At 33.8% G+C, this 20,589-nt stretch overlaps 3 protein-coding genes across 3 annotated transcripts; all 3 read right to left on the reverse strand.

Annotated features, from left to right (window-relative positions):
• Positions 1-344: 344 nt before the first annotated feature.
• Positions 345-3,964, reverse strand: LOC128984888 (cytochrome P450 6B5-like). Its single transcript, XM_054404257.1, has 4 exons — positions 2,970-3,964; positions 2,322-2,531; positions 1,719-1,964; positions 345-535 (listed from the first exon to the last, which is right to left on the reverse strand). Exons 1-4 carry the CDS (start codon positions 3,916-3,918, stop codon positions 345-347), a joined length of 1,596 nt encoding a protein of 531 aa, XP_054260232.1. The 5' UTR covers positions 3,919-3,964.
• Positions 3,965-6,133: 2,169 nt separating this feature from the next.
• On the reverse strand, positions 6,134-12,458 carry LOC128986012 (cytochrome P450 9e2-like). Its single transcript, XM_054406083.1, has 5 exons — positions 12,288-12,458; positions 10,632-11,594; positions 9,809-10,027; positions 8,851-9,096; positions 6,134-6,376 (listed from the first exon to the last, which is right to left on the reverse strand). Exons 2-5 carry the CDS (start codon positions 11,587-11,589, stop codon positions 6,207-6,209), a joined length of 1,593 nt encoding a protein of 530 aa, XP_054262058.1. The 5' UTR covers positions 11,590-11,594; positions 12,288-12,458; the 3' UTR covers positions 6,134-6,206.
• Positions 12,459-13,113: 655 nt separating this feature from the next.
• On the reverse strand, positions 13,114-17,189 carry LOC128987469 (radial spoke head 1 homolog). The gene is made up of 5 exons (XM_054408328.1): positions 17,086-17,189; positions 16,643-16,862; positions 15,481-15,707; positions 14,186-14,636; positions 13,114-13,226 (listed from the first exon to the last, which is right to left on the reverse strand). The coding sequence occupies exons 1-5, from the start codon at positions 17,128-17,130 to the stop codon at positions 13,204-13,206; spliced, it is 966 nt and encodes a 321-aa protein (XP_054264303.1). The 5' UTR covers positions 17,131-17,189; the 3' UTR covers positions 13,114-13,203.
• Positions 17,190-20,589: the final 3,400 nt, after the last annotated feature.

Below are 20,589 nucleotides of genomic sequence, written 5' to 3' on the forward strand. Positions count from 1 at the left end.
GTGTTTAGAATCATTTGGTCTATTACGATTGTGTTACTGTACATTATACCATCGATATATCAAATTTTTGACAATATAATTCAACAATAAAAAAAAACTTTATCTAATATAAATAATTTTGTTCCACGCGATTGCTACAATCAAAATTTACAACTGTTAAGGAAAGCTGATTTTGATCTTCTATGGGTACTTTGTACGGTCCGCTGAAATAGTCTAACTTAAACTTATATTTTTCCACGGCAGTTTCGTATTATAAAGCAAGCTTAAAAAATAATATGATCTAAATAAATAAAACACCTAAGTAATAAAAATATATTTCAAATTCTTAGTTAAAATCGAAGACTTTATTCACTTGTATTCATAGACTTAATAGAAATTCTTGGTTCGAACTTCAGCCATAATTCATCCTCAAGAATGCCCAAGAATGAGGCTTTGTAGCGTAATGGAAGTTTAGCGTTTGGACTGAGCCTTAGTGAATACTTGCAGAGCACTTTAGTTACTGCCACCTTCAGCATTAGGATAACCAGTCTATAAACTGAAACATCAAAATTTTAGAAACATAGAATATGTAATTCTAACCAATATGTTACATACTCGTGAATAACACGTGTTGTTCTTTTCGTGAATTTGTCAGTTGTGGAAAAAATTTAAAAATTGAATCATATGTGAAACTGCTAGGAGGGGTATTTGTAATTTAAGCAGAAAATAAATAATTAATCAGGAGAAGAATTTCTAGATACGTTTTGTCCCTTGTAATAAACGATAAATGTCAAAAAAGATCAAATTTATTCTTGCTACAACAAAAGTTAAAAATTAAACTAAACAATAAATGTTTAACACTAATACCGAAACCCCACCTAGGCTGACGTTAACCGAAACCGCCGGTCTGTGAGACCCCATTTGAAAAATAATGGACCCCGCTTAGAAACACACAAACCGAAACCCTCGGTCTGTGACACCCCGCTTTAAAATACACTAACGCTGGGCTTCTGAGACGGACATGTTATGAACAGACGACCTGTCAAGGTCACGGCACCCATGCAAAATGAACAAATGATATATCAATAGGTAGGGGAGGAAAATGGGGGAAGGTATTGGGGGAATGGAATCTACCAAGTAAACAGTGTTGCCAACATGCGTTTTTGAAAATTCCCGTGGGCCTGTCAGACCGGGGTTTCGGTATTAGTGTTAAGTTATCTGAGTTATTGTAATTATTGAATACCTCAAAACAATTGATTCGTACTACAATTCGTCGTTTTTACGGCAACTCATATGTGGCCTTGATTAATAAATTTATATGCTATCCAGAGGCCAATCCATACAAGTTAAAACACATAAATGAAATATTTTTGTTAAGAGTCAAAGAGGTGAAATATAAAAAATAATACTGATGAAAATAATGATTACAAATTGATCACAATTGAAAATGTACTGCTGGTGATTTGGTTAAAAGTAACAAAGTCATTGTGGTTGCTGGGCTCCATAGATTAAAAATATTATATCTATGTACCTTGACACATAGTCTCATAACATTATGGGAATGTATTTGGCCTTGCCTAATGCCTAATCCTTAGACTTTAGTAAAATCAGGTTATCTTAGTTTTATAGTATTTTATACAAACAGACGGAATAATAATTTAGTTGTATCTTTGAAAATGTAGCCTACTTAGAGTCTACTTTGAATTTTAAACAGGTTACACAATAGTATCAAAACCTACCCAGACAAATACGCGGTCCGGCACCAAAAGGCAAATATGCACCACTTGTTTTGAAATTGTTGTCAATGAAGCGTTCTGGAAGGAAGAGTTCCGGATCTGGATGGTTGTTTGGGTCCAGATGGATGCCACAAGTTGGAATCATCACTGTTGTTCCTGTCTCCAGAACTAGGTCTGTTCCTGGCAGAGTGTAGGGGGATGAGCAGGTCCTTAGGGGCCCGGCAAACCCAGGATTCAAACGCAGAGACTCTAGGAAATTCCATTGAAAAACATCGGATAAATTGTTAGAGCTTGCAGTTAAATTTGCTGCTAAAAGGTGTAAAACCAAATATTCACTAACCCTATAAAGACAAAAGACAACACCCACAGCACAGTAAATACTTATGTCAGTAAAAGAATTATTCTAGCATATTTCGATATAGTTTTTCAAAATTGGTTGTAAATATTTGGTGGTGTTTAATACCAAAATGCACGAGGCTCTATGCTATGAGTAGGCTACTAACAAACCTTTATAGATAAACCATATTCTTAAGTCTAATGTTCATTGCTGCATTGCTCCCAAGTTATTACCAATCAGCATTCTTCTGTACCGGTAATTAATCTTACCTTGAATAACTGCATCGAGGTATTTTAATTGCTGCAAAGTATTAGGGCTGATTTCCTTGGTTTTTATCAACATTTCGTCAATCTCTGCTTGGACTTTGGTCTGTACCGAGGGATTGGATGCTAAGTCAGTCAGTAACACTGCTAATGCTGTGGTGAGGCCGTTGGCGCCAAGACACATAAAAGAAAACACCTGAGCTGTGATGAAGCCATCTAAAATACACAGTAACAGTTACTGAAGGGAGTATTGGTTAGAGTCTTTCAAATTATAGAATTGTAAGGTTAAAATACCAAGAGTAATCTTCCTACATACAACTATATTGAGGGCAGTTTGAAAATTTACGGCAGTAATTCATGATGTTTTTTATAATGTAAGTGTGTACAATAAATTCATAGTCAACACAAATCTTGAAAATTAACAAGGAAGCTACACCTTGAAACTCAATTTTAATCCAATTTTAACCTCTAAAATGATACCTTAATTAAAGATATAGGTTTTTAAAATAGGGTACTTGTATCGTAAATCTCAACTTTGTATGTTAAGTGTCAATGTAACAGTTTTCTTATGGTTATTACTCAAAATTAACGCTCAACAAAGTACCTAATACACCTCAACTACTACAACTATTAATTATTGTAAAGAAAATTTACCTTCGTCACTTTTGGAATAATCACCAGTCATTGTACATTTTGGGGGTAAGATTTGATCTTTTCCAGTTTTGTCTGAATGCAAAGGATTCTCTCGGTTGTTTTTCAACTCATTGTTTTTTAAATCGAGTAAAATTTGAAGAATGTCACTTCTTCTACCTGAACTGTCCTTGCGGGCTTTCACAGCAGCTAAGCTCAAATCTTTGTAGAACTTCAGAACCTTATTCACACTCGGTATGTAGAATAGCAAATTCACTAGTTTTGGCACATAAAAAAATACTGTGAATACACACTCTAAAATGTTAAATCTGATGAAGGTTTTCTTAGACGTATTCATAAGCAAATTATAGAATGAATCGTCGCATTCAAAACCAAAGAGACTACTTGTGATGGCCTTGTATGAAAACAGAGACGATAAGCTTTTAGCAGTTGCTTCTTCATTGTTACTGTGGTATACGTTTATCTTTGAAACCAAATCATCGGCATTTGAAGAAATGTTATCAAAAATCTGTTTCAACTTGTTGTATGAAAAAGCTGTGTTGAGTTTCATTCTCAAATCTCTCCAATCTTGATCCTGCATACCTCCGAGAAACTTGGCAAAGAATTCATTATTCATACTACTTGAGTCGACCCTTTTGTTGCAAAATACTGGAAAGTCTGAAACCAAGAGTTTTTCTACAATCACAGGATCTCTTATCACCAAAACAGGAGTGCCAAAATCAAAAACCCCAAAATATCTTTCATTTGGAAACTGTCTGTACTGTTCTATGGAAAGATCTATGAATGATTTCCTTCCCATTATGACATCACCAAAATTGCCAAATGGAAAACTCGGTTGGATGAAAGGAACTTTCTTCTTCTTCCAGTAATCATAGTTGTAAGAAATGTAAACATAAAGGAAAGTTATCAGGCATGATACAATAATCAAAACAAGTAGTAGAAAACAGAACATGATTCCTTAAATTGAATAACCCTGAAAAAGTAGAACTACATTATGGTTGGTATAAACTTGTATTTTTACTGTGCCAACAAAAACTAAATTACAATCACAATAAAAGGGTGATATCTATTCAGATAGTCCTGAACTACAAGACATATTATCAACAAAATACACAATCTGTCCATTAAAACTACAAGCTTATTAAGTACTAAGCATTGTAAACATTTAATCAATAATACCATCCTTGTATTTTGTTCTGGTTTCAGGTTGATATAATAATTTTAAAACAATTATGCAGCCTAGAAAATTATCGGTTCTTTTTTATCATCTTTCATTGTCTGTGGAATGCCTACCTAGTGAGCGTTTTTGTTTAACTTGTCCCTTAATCCTATCCCATAGAACATTTCCCCATAATGTGGTTTGCTATTGGTTAGAAAGGTATTATTTGTTAGGTATTCCTTGTGCTCAATCGTTGACTATTGGTGGAGGTAGACATTGCATCCACATCTTAAAGCTGAAGTCAGTTTTCAGTTTTCATACAATAATGGACTATGAATTAAAATGTAAATTTTTTACCTACTTTTTTCAAGTTAACTCTTTCTCAAACCAAGTTGAAAGGGTAATCAATCGCAGCCTAGTATCTTACGTCTCATCAAGTACTACAGTACCAAATACTACAGACTACAGGAGAAAATCAAAGATGGAAACACACTCTAGGATTGGTTAACAAAGTTCTATTTGAAAAAAATTGCCATAGCTGGTCCATAAAGTTGGGATAACTACTACAGTATTCAAAAGTCAGAGGATCGACGTTTTGATCCCTATGACCTAACAGATTCCTGGCAACACCCCAAGGTGTGTACCCGCAGCGAATTTTTGAGTAAAATTTGAAATTAAATTTAATTCAGAGTGTGGTTAAAACATTGACATAAACTATTACTTTAGAAACACATGATATTGTATAATTTCTGTAGAAAAATGTATAGGTAAAGTAGCGGAAGTTTAATACTTCTCTTATAAAAGGCAAATAACACTCACTCACTCACTGATCACCATAATCTCAAAAACTACAAGCCATTAGAACTCAGGAATTGGAATGGAGGTTCCAATCAAGTCTCAAGAAATTCCTACGGGGCTCTGCCCCAGCAGAGATCTCAAGTTAACCTTAAATAAATTTTTTAACGCCACACTACATTGTTTTAACAAACTTCCCACGTAAGGATTTAGTCCAGAGAACAGCTGTTTGCTGCCAGCTTAATCAAATGGGTTTTCCTTACGACCCTTACGTACTATACCATTGACTATGTAACACTACATGGTACCACTGCAGTCCTACTGTAATGAGTTTTTAACAGACACCAACCAGCTGTTTTATTTGGCAATGAGTGATTATAAACAAACACATAACCTCTCTTTGAGGAAATGAGTATTGATTTTTAGTCCTTACAATGGTCGGTGGGTATAAGGATCCGTACAGATTTTTTTATTTTTAGAGTAGTGTATGGCGTAAAATATTGTACGTAACTCGTCCAAAATGTGTTTAATGGACTCGTATGTCAATCCTGCACTCGACTTCGTCTCGCATGGGATGGAAACGACCACACACTCGTCCAATAAACACTTATTTTCAGGACTAGTAACTAATATACTATTACATTTGAATATAGATGTAAACTGTTAAATCTACAATAAAAGGAAACAGCTATATAGTTGTATGAAATTTGTTGAAATTAAAATATTTTTGTTCGTTATTTTTCAATTCAATTCAATTCAAATTGTTTTCAAATTGTCAAATTGTTTTATTCAGCATCGCCTCCAGGACCGTAATTATTTATTACTGTTTTAATTTATGACCAAAAAAATAGGTTTACGTACCTTGTACAGAGTATATTATAAGTTTCAATGATATACCGTATTTTTTAAACACATAAATACATGATATGGTTGTATTAAATAACAAAGCTTTCTTTCACGCAACTGAAGCTGCTTTATCCGTTCCATCGCACCCTGTACATTGTACAATTCATCTTCCCTCCCATCAAGAATTTAATACTCAGTTGTATTCTCAATAGAACTTTAAATATTGACTGGCACATACTCCTAGCATGTATTACCATCAACCCTTTAAAAATATATATATATTTACGGAAGTAATACTAAAACATTGCAGTTTAAAAGCAATTAAGGTAGAAAAAATACAACTGAAATTCACAATTGCATTAAAAATAGATATTTATTTAGAACAGTAGATGAAAGTCAAAATACTACTTAATTTTTTTATGACATAAAAGTATTGATCATTAAGAATGTGGTCTTTCCGTAAACTCTGCCCAGAGCCCTTGCAGCAGTTTGGGCATAAAAGTCGGAGCGTATTTGGGTGGAAGAGGTGTCTCGCTTTTGAGCTTCACCGAATACCGCTGCATCACCTTAGCAACAGCGAGCTTGAGTTCCAGGATGACCAGTTTGACAGCTGATAACAAAAAAGGAGTACACAAAATTAAATAAAAAAAAAAATCAAAGATGAATATTTTTTTTTATTTACTGTAACTTATAGTATGTAGACAAATAGCATGTGATTCTGTGATATATTCATAGGTCTATGGAAAATTATTTACTCCTACTGTATTCAAACAAAACTCACTCCTTTATTGCATTGTAAACAGCATACAGACCAAACAAACATTTTAAAGGATAGCGAATTATTACAAATCTATATAAATAAAATTAGAGTTTTGTCTGTACATTGCTCAGAATTATATACTTTTAGGTTATTTTTACGTTTTATACATTAAAGAAGCAGAAACGAGTCTTATCTCAATTTCTGTCTGTCTGTCTGTCTGTCCCTTTGTCTGTAACACTCAAGATGGCATTTTACGCTATCTTCTCCGTGAAAACCAGAGTACATATCAAGATCCAAGTCATTTTAATGTATTCACTGGATTGGCGAGAGTGTCTTTAGTGATTTAAATATAGCCTCACTACTTTGTAAATAAAATTACGGACGTTCAAAAATGCAGTTTTGTGCGATTTTTGTCAAATTTCCGTCCAATTTTTATCACATGATCGTCTATGAAATAACGAACAGCTGTTCGGATCAAGATTATTTTTTCTAGCTGTCAATGACATGTTTACAAATGTTGTTTACAAATACCGCAACTATTTCGAATCACGTTTTGAAAGCAAATCCCAACCAAGTGAGATTAAAAACGTTTTTCTTACATATCGGATTTAATTAATCGCAAGTGCAATAATATAGTCTAATAGTGTATAACCGTAAATGAAATTAAATAACTAGACATCGTCCAAATCGGAACCAGAAATTCTTTGAGTATAAAATGTTTCTTGAGTTTTGACAACCAGAAAGAAGAAGACCTTGAATCAGTGTTGTATAGGGCTGTGACACTGAAATGATCGTTGCCAATAGCTTACAAAAAAGGTTTCCACTCATTGACGGCGCTTCAATGGCGGTTGTGTAAAGTGTAAAGTAAAAAATCACAACTGCAGTGGGTGATTGTAACAGAGGTTTAACAGAGGAAGTGATAAACTCGCTTTTCCAATGTGTCACTTTCTGTTTCTACTCACCGTGTGATGCAATCGCTGGACCATACAGCCAATAGGCCCGTAGCTCATATCTTGGGTACGTAAGCCTACATATTTATTCATAACAACCTTTTTGACGACGATCCTTGATACCAATACTTTTCCATAGAATACATGGCCTACCTACTTAAGAAATATAATTACCAATGACCAAAACCCCAACATTGTGTGATTTTCGTCAAATTTCCTTCTAATGTTAATAGATATACTAATCATTGTTTAGAGAATGCGTAATCTATTAAATAACAAAAAGTTGTTTGGGTAAGGTTGCTTTTTTTCAAACTGACACCGATAAGTTTACGCTATAACTTTTTACGAGAAAATCCAAAAGCAAGAGATCAATAACCTCGGGACTAGATATTAATGTATTTAATTGGTCCGATTTACTATAGTTCTTAGGTAGGTTCTTACGTAGGTACTGGTTCTTTTCCTTAGAACCGGTAGTTTACAAATTTGATATCGTTGGTGTTGCACCTTATTTATTAGAGCCGTCCGTATTCAATTTCAGTGATGTCTTAACTCTGTATAAGTTTTGCTTTTTCTGTCTGGATTCCAAATCTTAGCTTACCCGGTATGCTAAGAAAATGATAACCTATTTGAGTAAAACATTTGTTGGGCAAACTATCATGAATTGTTTACGCCTTTATATTGTTTATGTATCAATAGTTCGTGGCCTTTGTTGGATTGTTGTATTGTGTTGTTTTGTTGTATGTTGGTAACGCATTAATGTCCTTATTTCTCAGTGTTTCACGGAATGGACAAGAGCACCTTTGATACTGAAAATGTCAACCGGAATAAAGTGTTAAATGGTGAGGTTGAGGTAGTACTTTAAATACGTTTAAGTTAACCGATGTGGAAAGTAACTTTCAATTATAGGCCTACTTTAGGGCTACGCTTCATGGATCTATAAAACATTTTTTAGTTTAATCATTGGACATATGGACCAACACAATCCGGGTGACATTTAATTGCGAAGCATTTATTTTGGCTTGAACTGTCAGATACTGTATTTGCGAAGGTTTATATATATAATAGTTTTGCCAGCATATCTGCAAATATGCAAACTAATTGCTGTTCTTAATCTTAATATAAGAAGGTTTCAACTGACTACTATAAGATCCCCGTGCGTAGAACGGGCACACAGCTAGTGACAAATAAATTTAGATGACACTTTCGTTCTTGTGGCTTTCTTTAAAATTAGCAGATAATTTAGTAATTAGGTGATAAATTTTAAAACCATAATAACTTATTGACTAAAATCTCAAACGCTATTCACCATCCTTCTAGAGTAAAACTTGACATACCAAAATAAATTTTAAGTTCTTCTATCAAAATGAAACTTACCAATGCACATACGAGGTCCAACACCAAACGGCAAGTAAGTGGGACTAGGTTTGTAGTTGTTGTCGAGGAATCTCTCAGGGTTGAAGACTTGAGGCTCGTGATAGTTGCCAGGGTCGAGGTGGATTGCGCAGGAGGGTATGAGAATTGTTGTGCCTTTCTCTAGAGTAAGTTCTGAGCCGGGCACCCTGTAGGGTGACACGCACACTCGGTGGAGGTACGGGAATCCTGGATGGAGTCGTAGACTCTCTGGAAAACATAAAAGATTCATAAAAGATAAAAGCGGAGAGTGAAAAAGAGATTAACATGGTGTTCCGCTCCGCTTCTAGGAAAACAGTAACATTAAATGACCTAAGACAAGTGGAGTCCGCTCTCCGCATTCCTCTCTCAGCTCTCCACTTCCGCGCCTAGGAAAACCCGGCTTTATGGGCCCAGGGGCATTTAGGTTCCTTGGGGGGGGGGGGCGCTGGGGGGGGTACAAGGAAGAAGAGAAAAATTCAAGTGCCAAAGTGCTCCAATCAAAATTTGTCATTACCATTACCATCTTACCATCTCTATACACACAATTGAAGGTTTTGAAGATTGCAATACATTTCTTATCTTTTTGAGTCAACACAATATTTTGCAATCTATTTTCAACTTCATTTAGCCCATTCATATTCAATATTATTTGCATTATTGCACAATGGTATGATTGTGTATGAGGCATTTTTTTTGTGCTTATTTTTTTAGCCAATTTTAATTTATAAAGGGATTCTGCACATCTACAGGAAAACATCTTTCATTTGGTACCAACCACGTATAATTCGGTCCAGAGTAGTATGGTCATGCTAGATGTTAAGTTTTGCAAAAGTTTTTTTAGTATATAAGATTATATAATTTGGGATCATGCAAAAACATAAAAATTTGTTAAATAAAATACAGTAGCCCCCTTACATGGCACTTATATTTGATCCCTTACCTTGTATGACCAAGTCCAGATAGTTGAGTTGTTGGGTAGCCTCATAGCTGAGTTCTCCGTACCTGTCGACAACTGAGTCTATCTCCTCTTGAACTTTAGCCTGAACCTCTGCGTTTGTCGCCAAATCGAGGAAAATAAACGTCACAGCCACAGCTGTTGTCTCCATGCCTAAGCTCATGAACATGAACATTTGGGACATGATCATGTTCTCTGTGAACACTGTAAAAACATTTTGTTAATACACCAAGTAGTTTGAATGATTCTATTAATTCCATTACATTAAAACTCGCCTTTGATCTATACGATGAAGTAACAAAAATGTTGCAATAATAAATTGAGCTGATTTCATGTTGTAGCCCTTCACAGATAGAGGGGAATTTAGAATTTTAAGAATCTAACACTCATTAATAATCAATTATAATTCAAATCAGTTTCCAAATCACTAATAATAGTCGTGAATTGGTGTGTTTCATAAATTGTATATGACTCATTATAACGAGTTAGAGTTAGGTAAACATTATTTAGGGCTATGTTAGGTAACTGTAAAAAAATGTCAATGGCTTGTTTCCCTAATACGAACTTTCTCTCCCTTATGGTCGGCTGGTTATACTAATGTAAAAGCCATAAAATTCATTCTGACGAAACTGGAATGAATACCTGCAGTATGCAATTTGAGTAACTAGTGAAGTTTATAAAATACAACAGTTGATATGTGTACAAAAAAAAATTTAAATACTCCATCAGATTCTTTATACTCTCTATACTGTATATAATAAAAACTATATCTTTACTTCATGTTTATAGAAACATATTTATTACTTACAACATTTCTTTTCCAAAGTCCCTTTGCCAGTAGAAGATTTCCTGTAGGAACTAACTGTGGTAGTGTTTTCAACAGCATCATTTCTGTTTTCTTTAATTTCTTCCTCCCTCAAATCAAGCAATACTTGTAGGAAATCATTGCGTTTTACTTGTACTCCCTGACGTACTCTGATGGTTTCTAAGCTTATAGTTTTGAAGTATTGCACAACTTTGTCAACTGGTGGTATCATATACAAAAACTTAATCAAACGAGGAGTATATATGTGTGATAAAATGATCATGTGAACAACTTTCATTTTGAGAAAAATTTTTTTCACATGCACTATGAACTCTTTGACCCCATATTCGTCGCATTCAATACCAAAAGCACATTTTGCTATTACTCGGTGTGAGAAACCATAACCTAAACAATCCAGATAGATACTTTCTTTTTTAGCAACCTGTCCTGCAATGTGTTCTAGCATAAAGTTTGCACAAAAAGATATCAACTCTGTCATCCGTTTTAACTTGCTGTTAGAAAAAGCTCCGTTGATCTTGTGTCTTAATTGTCTCCACGTATCTCCAGAGAGGTTCCCGATGTAGTAGTTGAACGGATCATTTTCAGGTGCAAGGTTATCTTCCCCTCGGTCGCAGAAATGCGCAAAATCTGTCATAAGAACTCTTTCAACAATCGACGGGTCCTTCAAAACCAACACTGGCGTTGTAAAGTTGAAGATTCCGAAGTAAGGTTTCCCTTCGAACTGTGTGTACTGTTCAATCGTAAGGTCCGTTAGAGACTTCCTTCCCATCATTACGTCACCAAGATTACCGAAGGGGAATGATGGTTTTATGTGGTCAACTCCTTTCTTCTTCCAGTGATCAAATGTTGAAGTGAGGTAAAAGTAAGCAAAGACGAGAAGAGGGATGAGTCCAAGGAAAAGGTAGAATATAAAGTTCCAAACATCTTCCAATCTTAACATTTTTTCTGAAAAATATTTAATAATATTATTAGTGTGAATGTAGCAATGTAAAAAATATAGCTTTTTTAAAATCAACTATTCTAGCTATAACATTATAATAGCACAGTTTTACCCTTGAGGTTCTGGGATGTTTGTAGATTATTTCTGATAGCTTGTTTGATGATTTATCCTAGAATGAAGAATTAAAATAGCAAGAGGTAACTACCAAGCTGGGTGTGAATGCTTACTGATCAAGAGGCTGTCAGTTTGATCTTGAGAAAAATCATTAGCTTTTTGATGGCTCAAAATTGGATCCACAGGTGACCTCTTGATCATTTTGCTTTTAATATACGGACCTGCTAGATGATTCACATTGGCAATAGAAACTACTGTACTAATCATCAGTATTGCACAACTAATTCAACCCATCCCTAACTCATCTTTTCTGTATACTTGGAAACATGGATAAACAAACACCTAATTTGTGTCTCCATTTTAAATACAGTAATGATATAAATTAATTACCTAAACTTTCTTTCTAGAAGTTTAGTACATCAATGAGCAGAAAGAGTGTTCCAAGAGGGCTCGAGGTTAAATTAAATGTGGCTTAAAAATAAAATTACATCATCTAAAGCAAAAAAATCCAATCTGGTAACTACTGTAGCTAAAAACAGGTAATGTACAAACTTAACAACCCATGAATCTTTATGAATACTTACATTTTCCAAACAATAAAGCTTCTCAGAAACTGGGAATTACTCTGAAAAAGTCCAGCTTTTCTTTTGAATTAATATATGTGTGTTGTACTCTAAGTCCAGCTAAACCAATAACCATCACAGTCAGTACCCACCAACACAGCTTCTACTGCAGACTTTCAACATTACCTTCAATCATCGTTCTTCAACCACAGTTTTAACATGTTTTACTTGATAAGGATGAGTATGATGGAGATTGCAATATGCTCTTATCATAGCCATATGTTCAGTATTAGTTATATGATTGTGCAATAAAAGCAATTAGTGGACAAAACAAGAAACAAGTATCATATGTAAGTACATTACAAAGTAATTAGGAAGTAATTACAAATGAATGTATTAATTTTATGAAATTGTAAATAGACCTACCAAATCTGCAATATGTTTTCTCTTCCATGAAAATATTTCTTCTTGTGAAGTCCTGTTATGTGTTACTCATACGACGAAATGAAATAATCATTTTAACATTGTAAAAGTGAATTTAATTTGATTCCTATATTAGTTTAACAATATTTTATCGTTGAACTTTAGTTCAAAATCTGAATGCAATGTTTTAATTTTCTTACCTTTTTATAATATAACAAAATTTTTTTAACTTTTATCAGTGACTATTGTCAAAGCTATATTGCTACCATGTTGCTTTAAATAAATTTTGTCATACTATATCATTGACTTTATGTCAATATTCAACTACAAAAGAAAGGAAAACATAAATTGTTTTGTTGAAACTTGAAGTTACTGATTCCGGCTTAGTAACATAATCTTATCTTGTGTAAAAAGGAAACACTGGTTTTGAGTTTTATATTTTATTTCACACCACATTTACAAAAACAATCCAAATATTAAATAGAAAATGTATCTTTCGTTCTTTTAACCAGGTCTACTCTGGCGCTGCATCAGGATCTAAAACAATAAAATTCTTTTAGTTTGTTAGCTTGATTGTTCACTTCGTAGTTATTTTATTAATATTTAATTTCACATTAATGACATAACTAAGTAAAATTTGAAAAATCTTTAACTAAAAAATGTTTAAATACCCCCGTCGCAGCAAACCTGCAGACTTAGCGAATTTCCATCTGCCTGATTGGATTTAAACTAAAATGTCCCCTAAAAATATCACATTTATTCCCTATTTAAACAGAATAAGTTTAATGAGTACTTAGGTTTGCTGCAACAGGGAGGGTAAAAAAGTTTTTTTTAATGTAAAATATTAAAAGGTACTGTGGTTTAGTAAGAAATTAATGTATTTTCCAAATTTGATCAAAATATGTTCATAAACAAGCAAACTACAACAGTTGACTTATTCTCCATAAGAATAACATGGGAATTTTAAAATTACAATTTTTTTGAATTTTCTCCGTAACAATCAGGCGCATAATAATGCTTCAATATACTAAATTATTTGTTTTTTTAAGCTCTACAAAATGGTTTAAAAATAAATTGTGAAATTTTTTGTTTTTAGGGTCAAAAATGGGAAAAACCTATTTTTACCCCATAAAACCCCCCATAAACCCCCGTTCCCACAGTCCGATCATGCTGGTTCGCGAACTCATTCAAGTTTATCCCGCCTTACACCTTTAAACCAAATTTTATCAAAATCGGACAAAAATTACTCAAGTTATCGTGCGGATGGACACATATATATATATATATATATATATATATATATATATATATATATATCTCTATATATAGATATATAAAAATTTGAACGAATGGTGTTTTTGGCCTCTGGGGACATCAAAATGAAAAAGTAAATCGGTCCCGGGCTTAGGTCTTACCATGAGACCTACGGTAATAGCTACTTCCCTATAGGGAAATTCGCTAAAACTTAACAATATCAATGATGTACCCACACTCACCCAAGTCATTACTTGACTCCATCTCCATCTTCTCAGTAGTGTAATCTTCAACAGCTGCAGGCAATTCTTCCTCTTCAACATTTCCATCTTCCACTTCTTCGGTCTCTTCATCAACAGCTGGAGGCTCAGTTTCTTCTCCCTGTACGTCTTCACTTTGCTCTCCTACTTCATCAACCTCTCTTTCTTCACCCGACTCTTCCTCGGGTGTAGGTGGGGGTTTGATAGGTATTTTAGGGTCAGGAGGTATCAGTTCGGGGGAGTATGGTAGGATTTCTCTCGGCCGCCAAACTGCCTTCAAGCCTTTTGGATAGCCTTCTCTCGGAGATGCCTTCTCCTCCTCTTCAGCCAGTACTTCCTCCTTGTCAGCATCAGGCTGTTCGTCCGATAAATGTACGTAGTGACCAATTTGAATGCAGTAGTTATCAAAGACGAAACAACCTTTTCCGATTGGCTGAAAAATACAGGTTTTAATCCATGGCATATTAAGTAAGCAAACGCAACAATATTTTACAACTAATATTATACTGAGTGTTTATAAAAAAACATCTTTATGACACTATATATTTCGGCACCTTTATTTGTCAACTACAAGACGATAAATACGGTAATTTTTTTAAATTGAACATTCCAACTCCAATCATCATCAGACCCAAAGGGTGAAACACGTCTAGGCAAGATGTTGTACTACTCGTAATTAAAGTGCATTCTTTAAAGCAGACTGTTTAACAAAGCCTTACTGCAAATGATAATAATTTTAACATCCTTCTCAGTGAATGTATTGAGTGGGAAGATGTTTAAGGAACATACTTCTTAAACTCGAATGGTTAAAGAAGTTTAAAAACTGCCTCCGATTTTAGCTCCCAGACAAAACCTTAACCTTACTGTAATTTTTTTTTAGACTTAGCAATAGGAAATAGTTTGTTAAGTTTTGATTTATTTGCTTTGCTACAAAAGAACAAATAACTATAACAATGACATTGATTCACATAAATAACCAGTTTTGTTTGTTTGCTTATCTTGAGGACCAGTGGTGTAGTCATCTTCCTTAGTCGTCTCTATGTATTGGTAGTATTATTCTGCAAAACTAAACTGGACAACGCTTTCATTGGAAATTTCATAATTATACCTCTGATGAACTGTCTATACGAGGGGAAGATAACATTAACATAGAAATGATGTCACATAAGATTAATGAAAGATTTGTAGTTTAGCGTTATTGTGGACTGGAAGTAAAATTTAACCTCATGAGAGAAATTCTTGAACGCAAAGAGAAAACAAATTATCTATACACTTACCATGTTGTGCAGAAATGTTCCATGAAATGTGAAGGTAGGATATGTGATTTTCCCTCTTCCCTCCATTTTCCCCTTCTGCCACAACCCATGCATGACTACACCGGATGTTTTGTATGTGTAGGTACCAAGTCCACTTCTCTCATCTTGTTCCCAGTCTCCGCTGTAGACGTCACCTTGAGCGTAAGTGTAGACACCTTTACCATCACGCTTGTCGTTTTTCCATTCACCTTGATAGAAAGAAAATGATTGTAATTGTAGTACAGTGTGAAAATACCAGGTAACTTTACTGTGATTAACAACATTGTTAGTTTAATTCTGTCACCATAGCTTGTAATAGAAAAATACAAACATGCAACGGATAAATGGGGGATTTTTAAAAAAGGGGATGGAGTACGGCTAGATTACCTTAGAAAGTTATAGTGATTTCTCTCTAATCTACCTTCTGAAGAAGTGCTAGGCTATATCAGAACAAAATATTATACTTATGTTTTGTGATTTTTTATTGTGAATCTATCTTGGTTACCAACTTTCTCAGGTAAGCCAGCTAAACTTTATCTCCTTTTAAAAATCTTAATGACCCACTTGTTTTTCCTTAAAAATATCACACAGACTAATAGAATGCAATAAATAAGTTAAATTGTTTCAATATTGATTGTATTTTGGGTATTACACCACACCAATACATGCAGGCTTATATATATAGGCCTACAAGCTTAAGTAAAATATGACAAGAACCAAAACTAGATTGTAACTTTAGTATGGATAGGATAATAATAGGAAAATATGTTCCGTACCTAAAAACTAAGCAATATAGTGTTGCTAAAAACGTTAGGAAAAACAAGAATCATGTACAGGCCTCAATGTTTAATGGGCCTAGTGGGCTGAGGGCCAAGGGGTTTTAGGTTTGTTGGGGCTGCAAGGAGAAAATGTTCCTTGTACAGAAGGGGAGAGGGGAGTGCAATTGTCTCTCGGGCCCGTATTGCGTGTCTCAGTCACATGCAAACAGCAGGCCTGAACCTGTATAAGCTAGTTAGTAGTTAAGAGATATGTTTGTACAGTAGACATAAATCATGTTTACATATACCAACAAGATTTTACAATCAAGCATAGCAAATAAATCTGGAAGTACCAATACGGTAATATGGAGTACCTAGTATTTTACCTTCATAATTTGATCCATCGGGGTAATAGAATGTTCCGACACCATGTTTGACTCCATCCTTATACTCCCCAACATACTGGGCACCTCCCTTGAACACATAATGTCCTTGACCATTCCTCAGGCCTTCTTTGTAATGTCCATCGTAGAAGTCAGAATTGGGCAGTAACGCTCGACCTCTCCCATGCCTTTGTTTCAACTTGTTCCGCTCTCCATCATACTCCTAAAGAGAAGTAAGAGTTAGTTATCACAAAAAAGTTATTTTTACACTGCAGGGTGTAAGGTTGAACTATGTTTAAGGGGTTTGAAGAAAGAGTTACTGAAATGTAACAAAATGATAAATATTTATGTTCTCAGAAGTTTGATGTTTGGCATTCCATGAGGTAAATCAGCAATATAAAGTTAGTTAGAATTAATGATTTTATATGTTTTTAGCTAACACATACCCCAATAGTATCATCTCCTTCACCCTCACCTTCCCCTTCATTCATTTCTGGAAATTAGTAGTAAACTAAATTTTATAAAAGGTAGTGTTGTTATGCAAATCTATATAAATAGTCAATTGGTCACTTATGTAGCCTATCTACCAGATGATAGACTACTGATTTATTATCATATGGCATTGTGTGTGTATTCACCTGAACTTTATGAATAGCGTTTTTAGTAAAAAGTGGAAAAGATCTTCTATATATATAATACGCTAAGCCGATTTTTGTGAACAGAACCCCTCTCTCATTTTAGGACCGGTTTTGATAATTAAAGTGTAAAAAAAATGGCCCTGATCTGTAGTTTTGCAAAAAGTTTTTCATTTTTTGAAGTCTTTATTAGTTTGGACAGGATCTTCCATCAAAGTTGTGTTTTTTCCCATAAAATTAACATGGGGAATCTGAATATTTAGTTGTCTCCACTAATTTGAGAGAACGGCTGGGCGTAGAAACTTCATAGAGGTGTCCAAAGAAAGGTCTCAATCAGTAGGTAGATGAGCCATATCAAAAGAAAAACAAAGTAAATTCCCTTAGGGCTTTGCCCCAGAAACCTTTAAAGTTCCCTTCCCAGATTTGTTTACATTATCGTCATCTATACATATATTTATATATTAATAGGCAAGCTGGCAAGCATGTTTCTTTAAAACCTTTTTTCTCAGCTCGTGTGCATCGCAGGGAAAATCTACGCATACTATTAAAAAGATATTTTCCTGTAGATGTGCTAATCTCTTTAAAAATTAAAATAGGCTCAAATATAAGCACAAAAAATGAATTTGAAATAAAAAAAAATTAACATGTGCTTTATGGGTTGCCATGCTGGTGACGAAATAACAACGAAATAAAACAGAAAATCAATACAAATAGAAGAAATTACAATCAACTTTTAAAAAGTTTTTGTATGTTAGTGCACTTGATGGAGTGTAACTAATCCATGTTAAAATGGTTATAAATTTACTTATTGTTCTAGTATGGAATAAATTGTAAATAAATACTAGTTAAAAAAAAAAACATGTTAGAGCGGGTGAAAATGAGAGTGAGGTGAAAATAGAGAAGCCTGTATACCTTTGAAAGCTTTGACTTACAACCATCGATCTCTATTATTAGAGATCGATGCTTACTTGACATTCCATCCCTATGTTAAAGTTGACGCCAGTTTTAATTAAATTCGTCGTATCTGATGAGGGCCACCAACAGATTGCACTGATCTAAATGACTAATAATTTATCTCGAATACACAATGATTTTTACCAAGTCAAACTTATGGAATGACTTGTTAAGAGCTATAGCAACTAACTGTTAGGACCAATCAACTTTGTCAGCAACAAAAAATAAGATAGAAAATATAATTTTAGACACGCATACTGTGACTCGTTCACTACCTACATGTTTTTTTTTTTTTTTTTTTAAATTGGGACATCTGGTCTATATAGATGGAATGTCTACTTCAGTATTCAATATTCAATGCGGGTAGATTACATATTTTTGGTTGAGTTTTCGACCACTGGACGACCTCTAGTATGGATAGTTTTTTACTACTTTTTAATGAAACAGATGTTAATATTTAAATGAGAAATTTCAATTATTTAATATAAATTATGATAGACATTTTACAAAAAAGAGTAGAGGACTGTAAAATTAGAAATTGACAATCAATTTTTACACAAAAAAATTTGGAATCCCAGCTCCATCTTCAAATTCTCTTGCTGACCGCCATTTCTTTCTTGTTCGCCTCATACACATACTGGTTGCCCTTAAAACAGCACAAATTGTTCTCGATCTTATCCAACTTATTACCAACTACCGGTATATCACATGGTTAATATTTAAATTGTATTTTAAACAACACATATTATAGAGAGTTACTGAGTTTGTCATAAAGAAGTATTTGCAATGTAATTTTCTGATTTTAAAATTTATTTTGTTCTGCATTATCTCATGTTTTGCAATATAACGTTCCATTACGAAAGTATAGAAACTATTACATACCGTACAGTAACACTTAAAATGATTTCTTTGAATTATCTTATTTATATCTATTGTACGGATTGGATGGTGTCTGCCTTTTTGACCACTTTTGCCAATATTTTGTCTTATCCAAGACAGATCATCATAGGTTCATGAGATTATTTTAATACATGTTTTCAATTATTGGAAAAGATTTCGATTGTGTAATACAATGCAAAATGTGCAGAAGGGCACAATAAATTTCAAATAATTTTTATAAGAAATATGTGCACGATTTAGAAAGTCATTAATCTGCAAAATGGCAATTTATTTCAGACTTTTTAGAGATGTTACTTAAATGTATTCATTCAGCTTAGTGAAAACACAATAGAGCCTTTGAATGTTATTAAACTAACTAAAAGGGTTGTGCATGTTTATACTAGCACTACTCAACAACAAAAACCATTTAATTTATCTCTAAAAGAAAGTTTGTAAAGTGCACCGGTAATTTACCAAGATAGTAACATACAAAATGCCCAAACTATATACTACAGAAAAGGTCAGGCATAGATAAAACGTCATACTTGAGGAGTATGTTTCATCTATGGTTCAGGACAGAGCCATTTTAATGCGTTTGGATTGTGGCATTTATCGATTCGGCTTATATTTTTATTAACCAACGGATTATTCATCTACAGAAGAAGTTCATCATGCCCTACTATAACTAGACTTCTCATCCCATTGTAAATTTTGAAACACGTTTTTCGTGTCTAGTTCATGTACGTGACACAAAGGCGCTAGTGTCGACGAAACTTTGTTTCTATTATTTTAGGGTTAATTTCTTGATTTGTGCTTTACTGTTTGGTTATATAACTAGGGGACAAGTTATGGTTTATGATTAGATCTTATTATTAGGTTAAGAAAGGTTTTAAATGGCTGTAATAACGGGAAACAAATTGTAAGCAAAACACGAACTCTACATAAACCGTACAGAACTAACAATAAAATTGTCCTCAGCTTTCAGCTGTTCCATAAGGATGAGAACTAAGGGTCCCTTAGTAAGGGAGTGTTTTGGTTTTATAGTATGTTTTATCATAGACTAGCCAACAAGTATGTTTTATCTATGGTTCTTTCATAGACTAACCAACACAAGTAGACTTCTCAATAAAAATCTCATTGTAAATTTTAAAGCTCGTTTTTCGTGTCTAGTAACTAGACTCTAGTTTATGTCCGGCGACACCGATCGCTAGTCTTGACAAAATTTTGTTTGTATTATTTTAGGGTTGGTTAATTTACTGATTTGTACTTTATAGTTTAGTCAAATAACTAGGAGACGAGTTATTGTTTATGATTAGATCATTAATATGTTTAATCTATCATATAATATATTCTTAATTTGTTGTGTCACATATAATTTCATATAGTAATGACTAAGTTATTTTGTGAACACGAAGTCGGTTAAAAACATAAAGAGAAAGAGACGTTATCTGATCAAGGCACCAGTGATATTTTAGACGAAAA

Source organism: Macrosteles quadrilineatus, unplaced genomic scaffold, assembly GCF_028750875.1.
Source record: "Macrosteles quadrilineatus isolate MER2022 unplaced genomic scaffold, UCM_ALF_1.0 Scaffold_2__2_contigs__length_208266976, whole genome shotgun sequence".
Taxonomy (NCBI): domain Eukaryota; kingdom Metazoa; phylum Arthropoda; class Insecta; order Hemiptera; family Cicadellidae; genus Macrosteles; species Macrosteles quadrilineatus.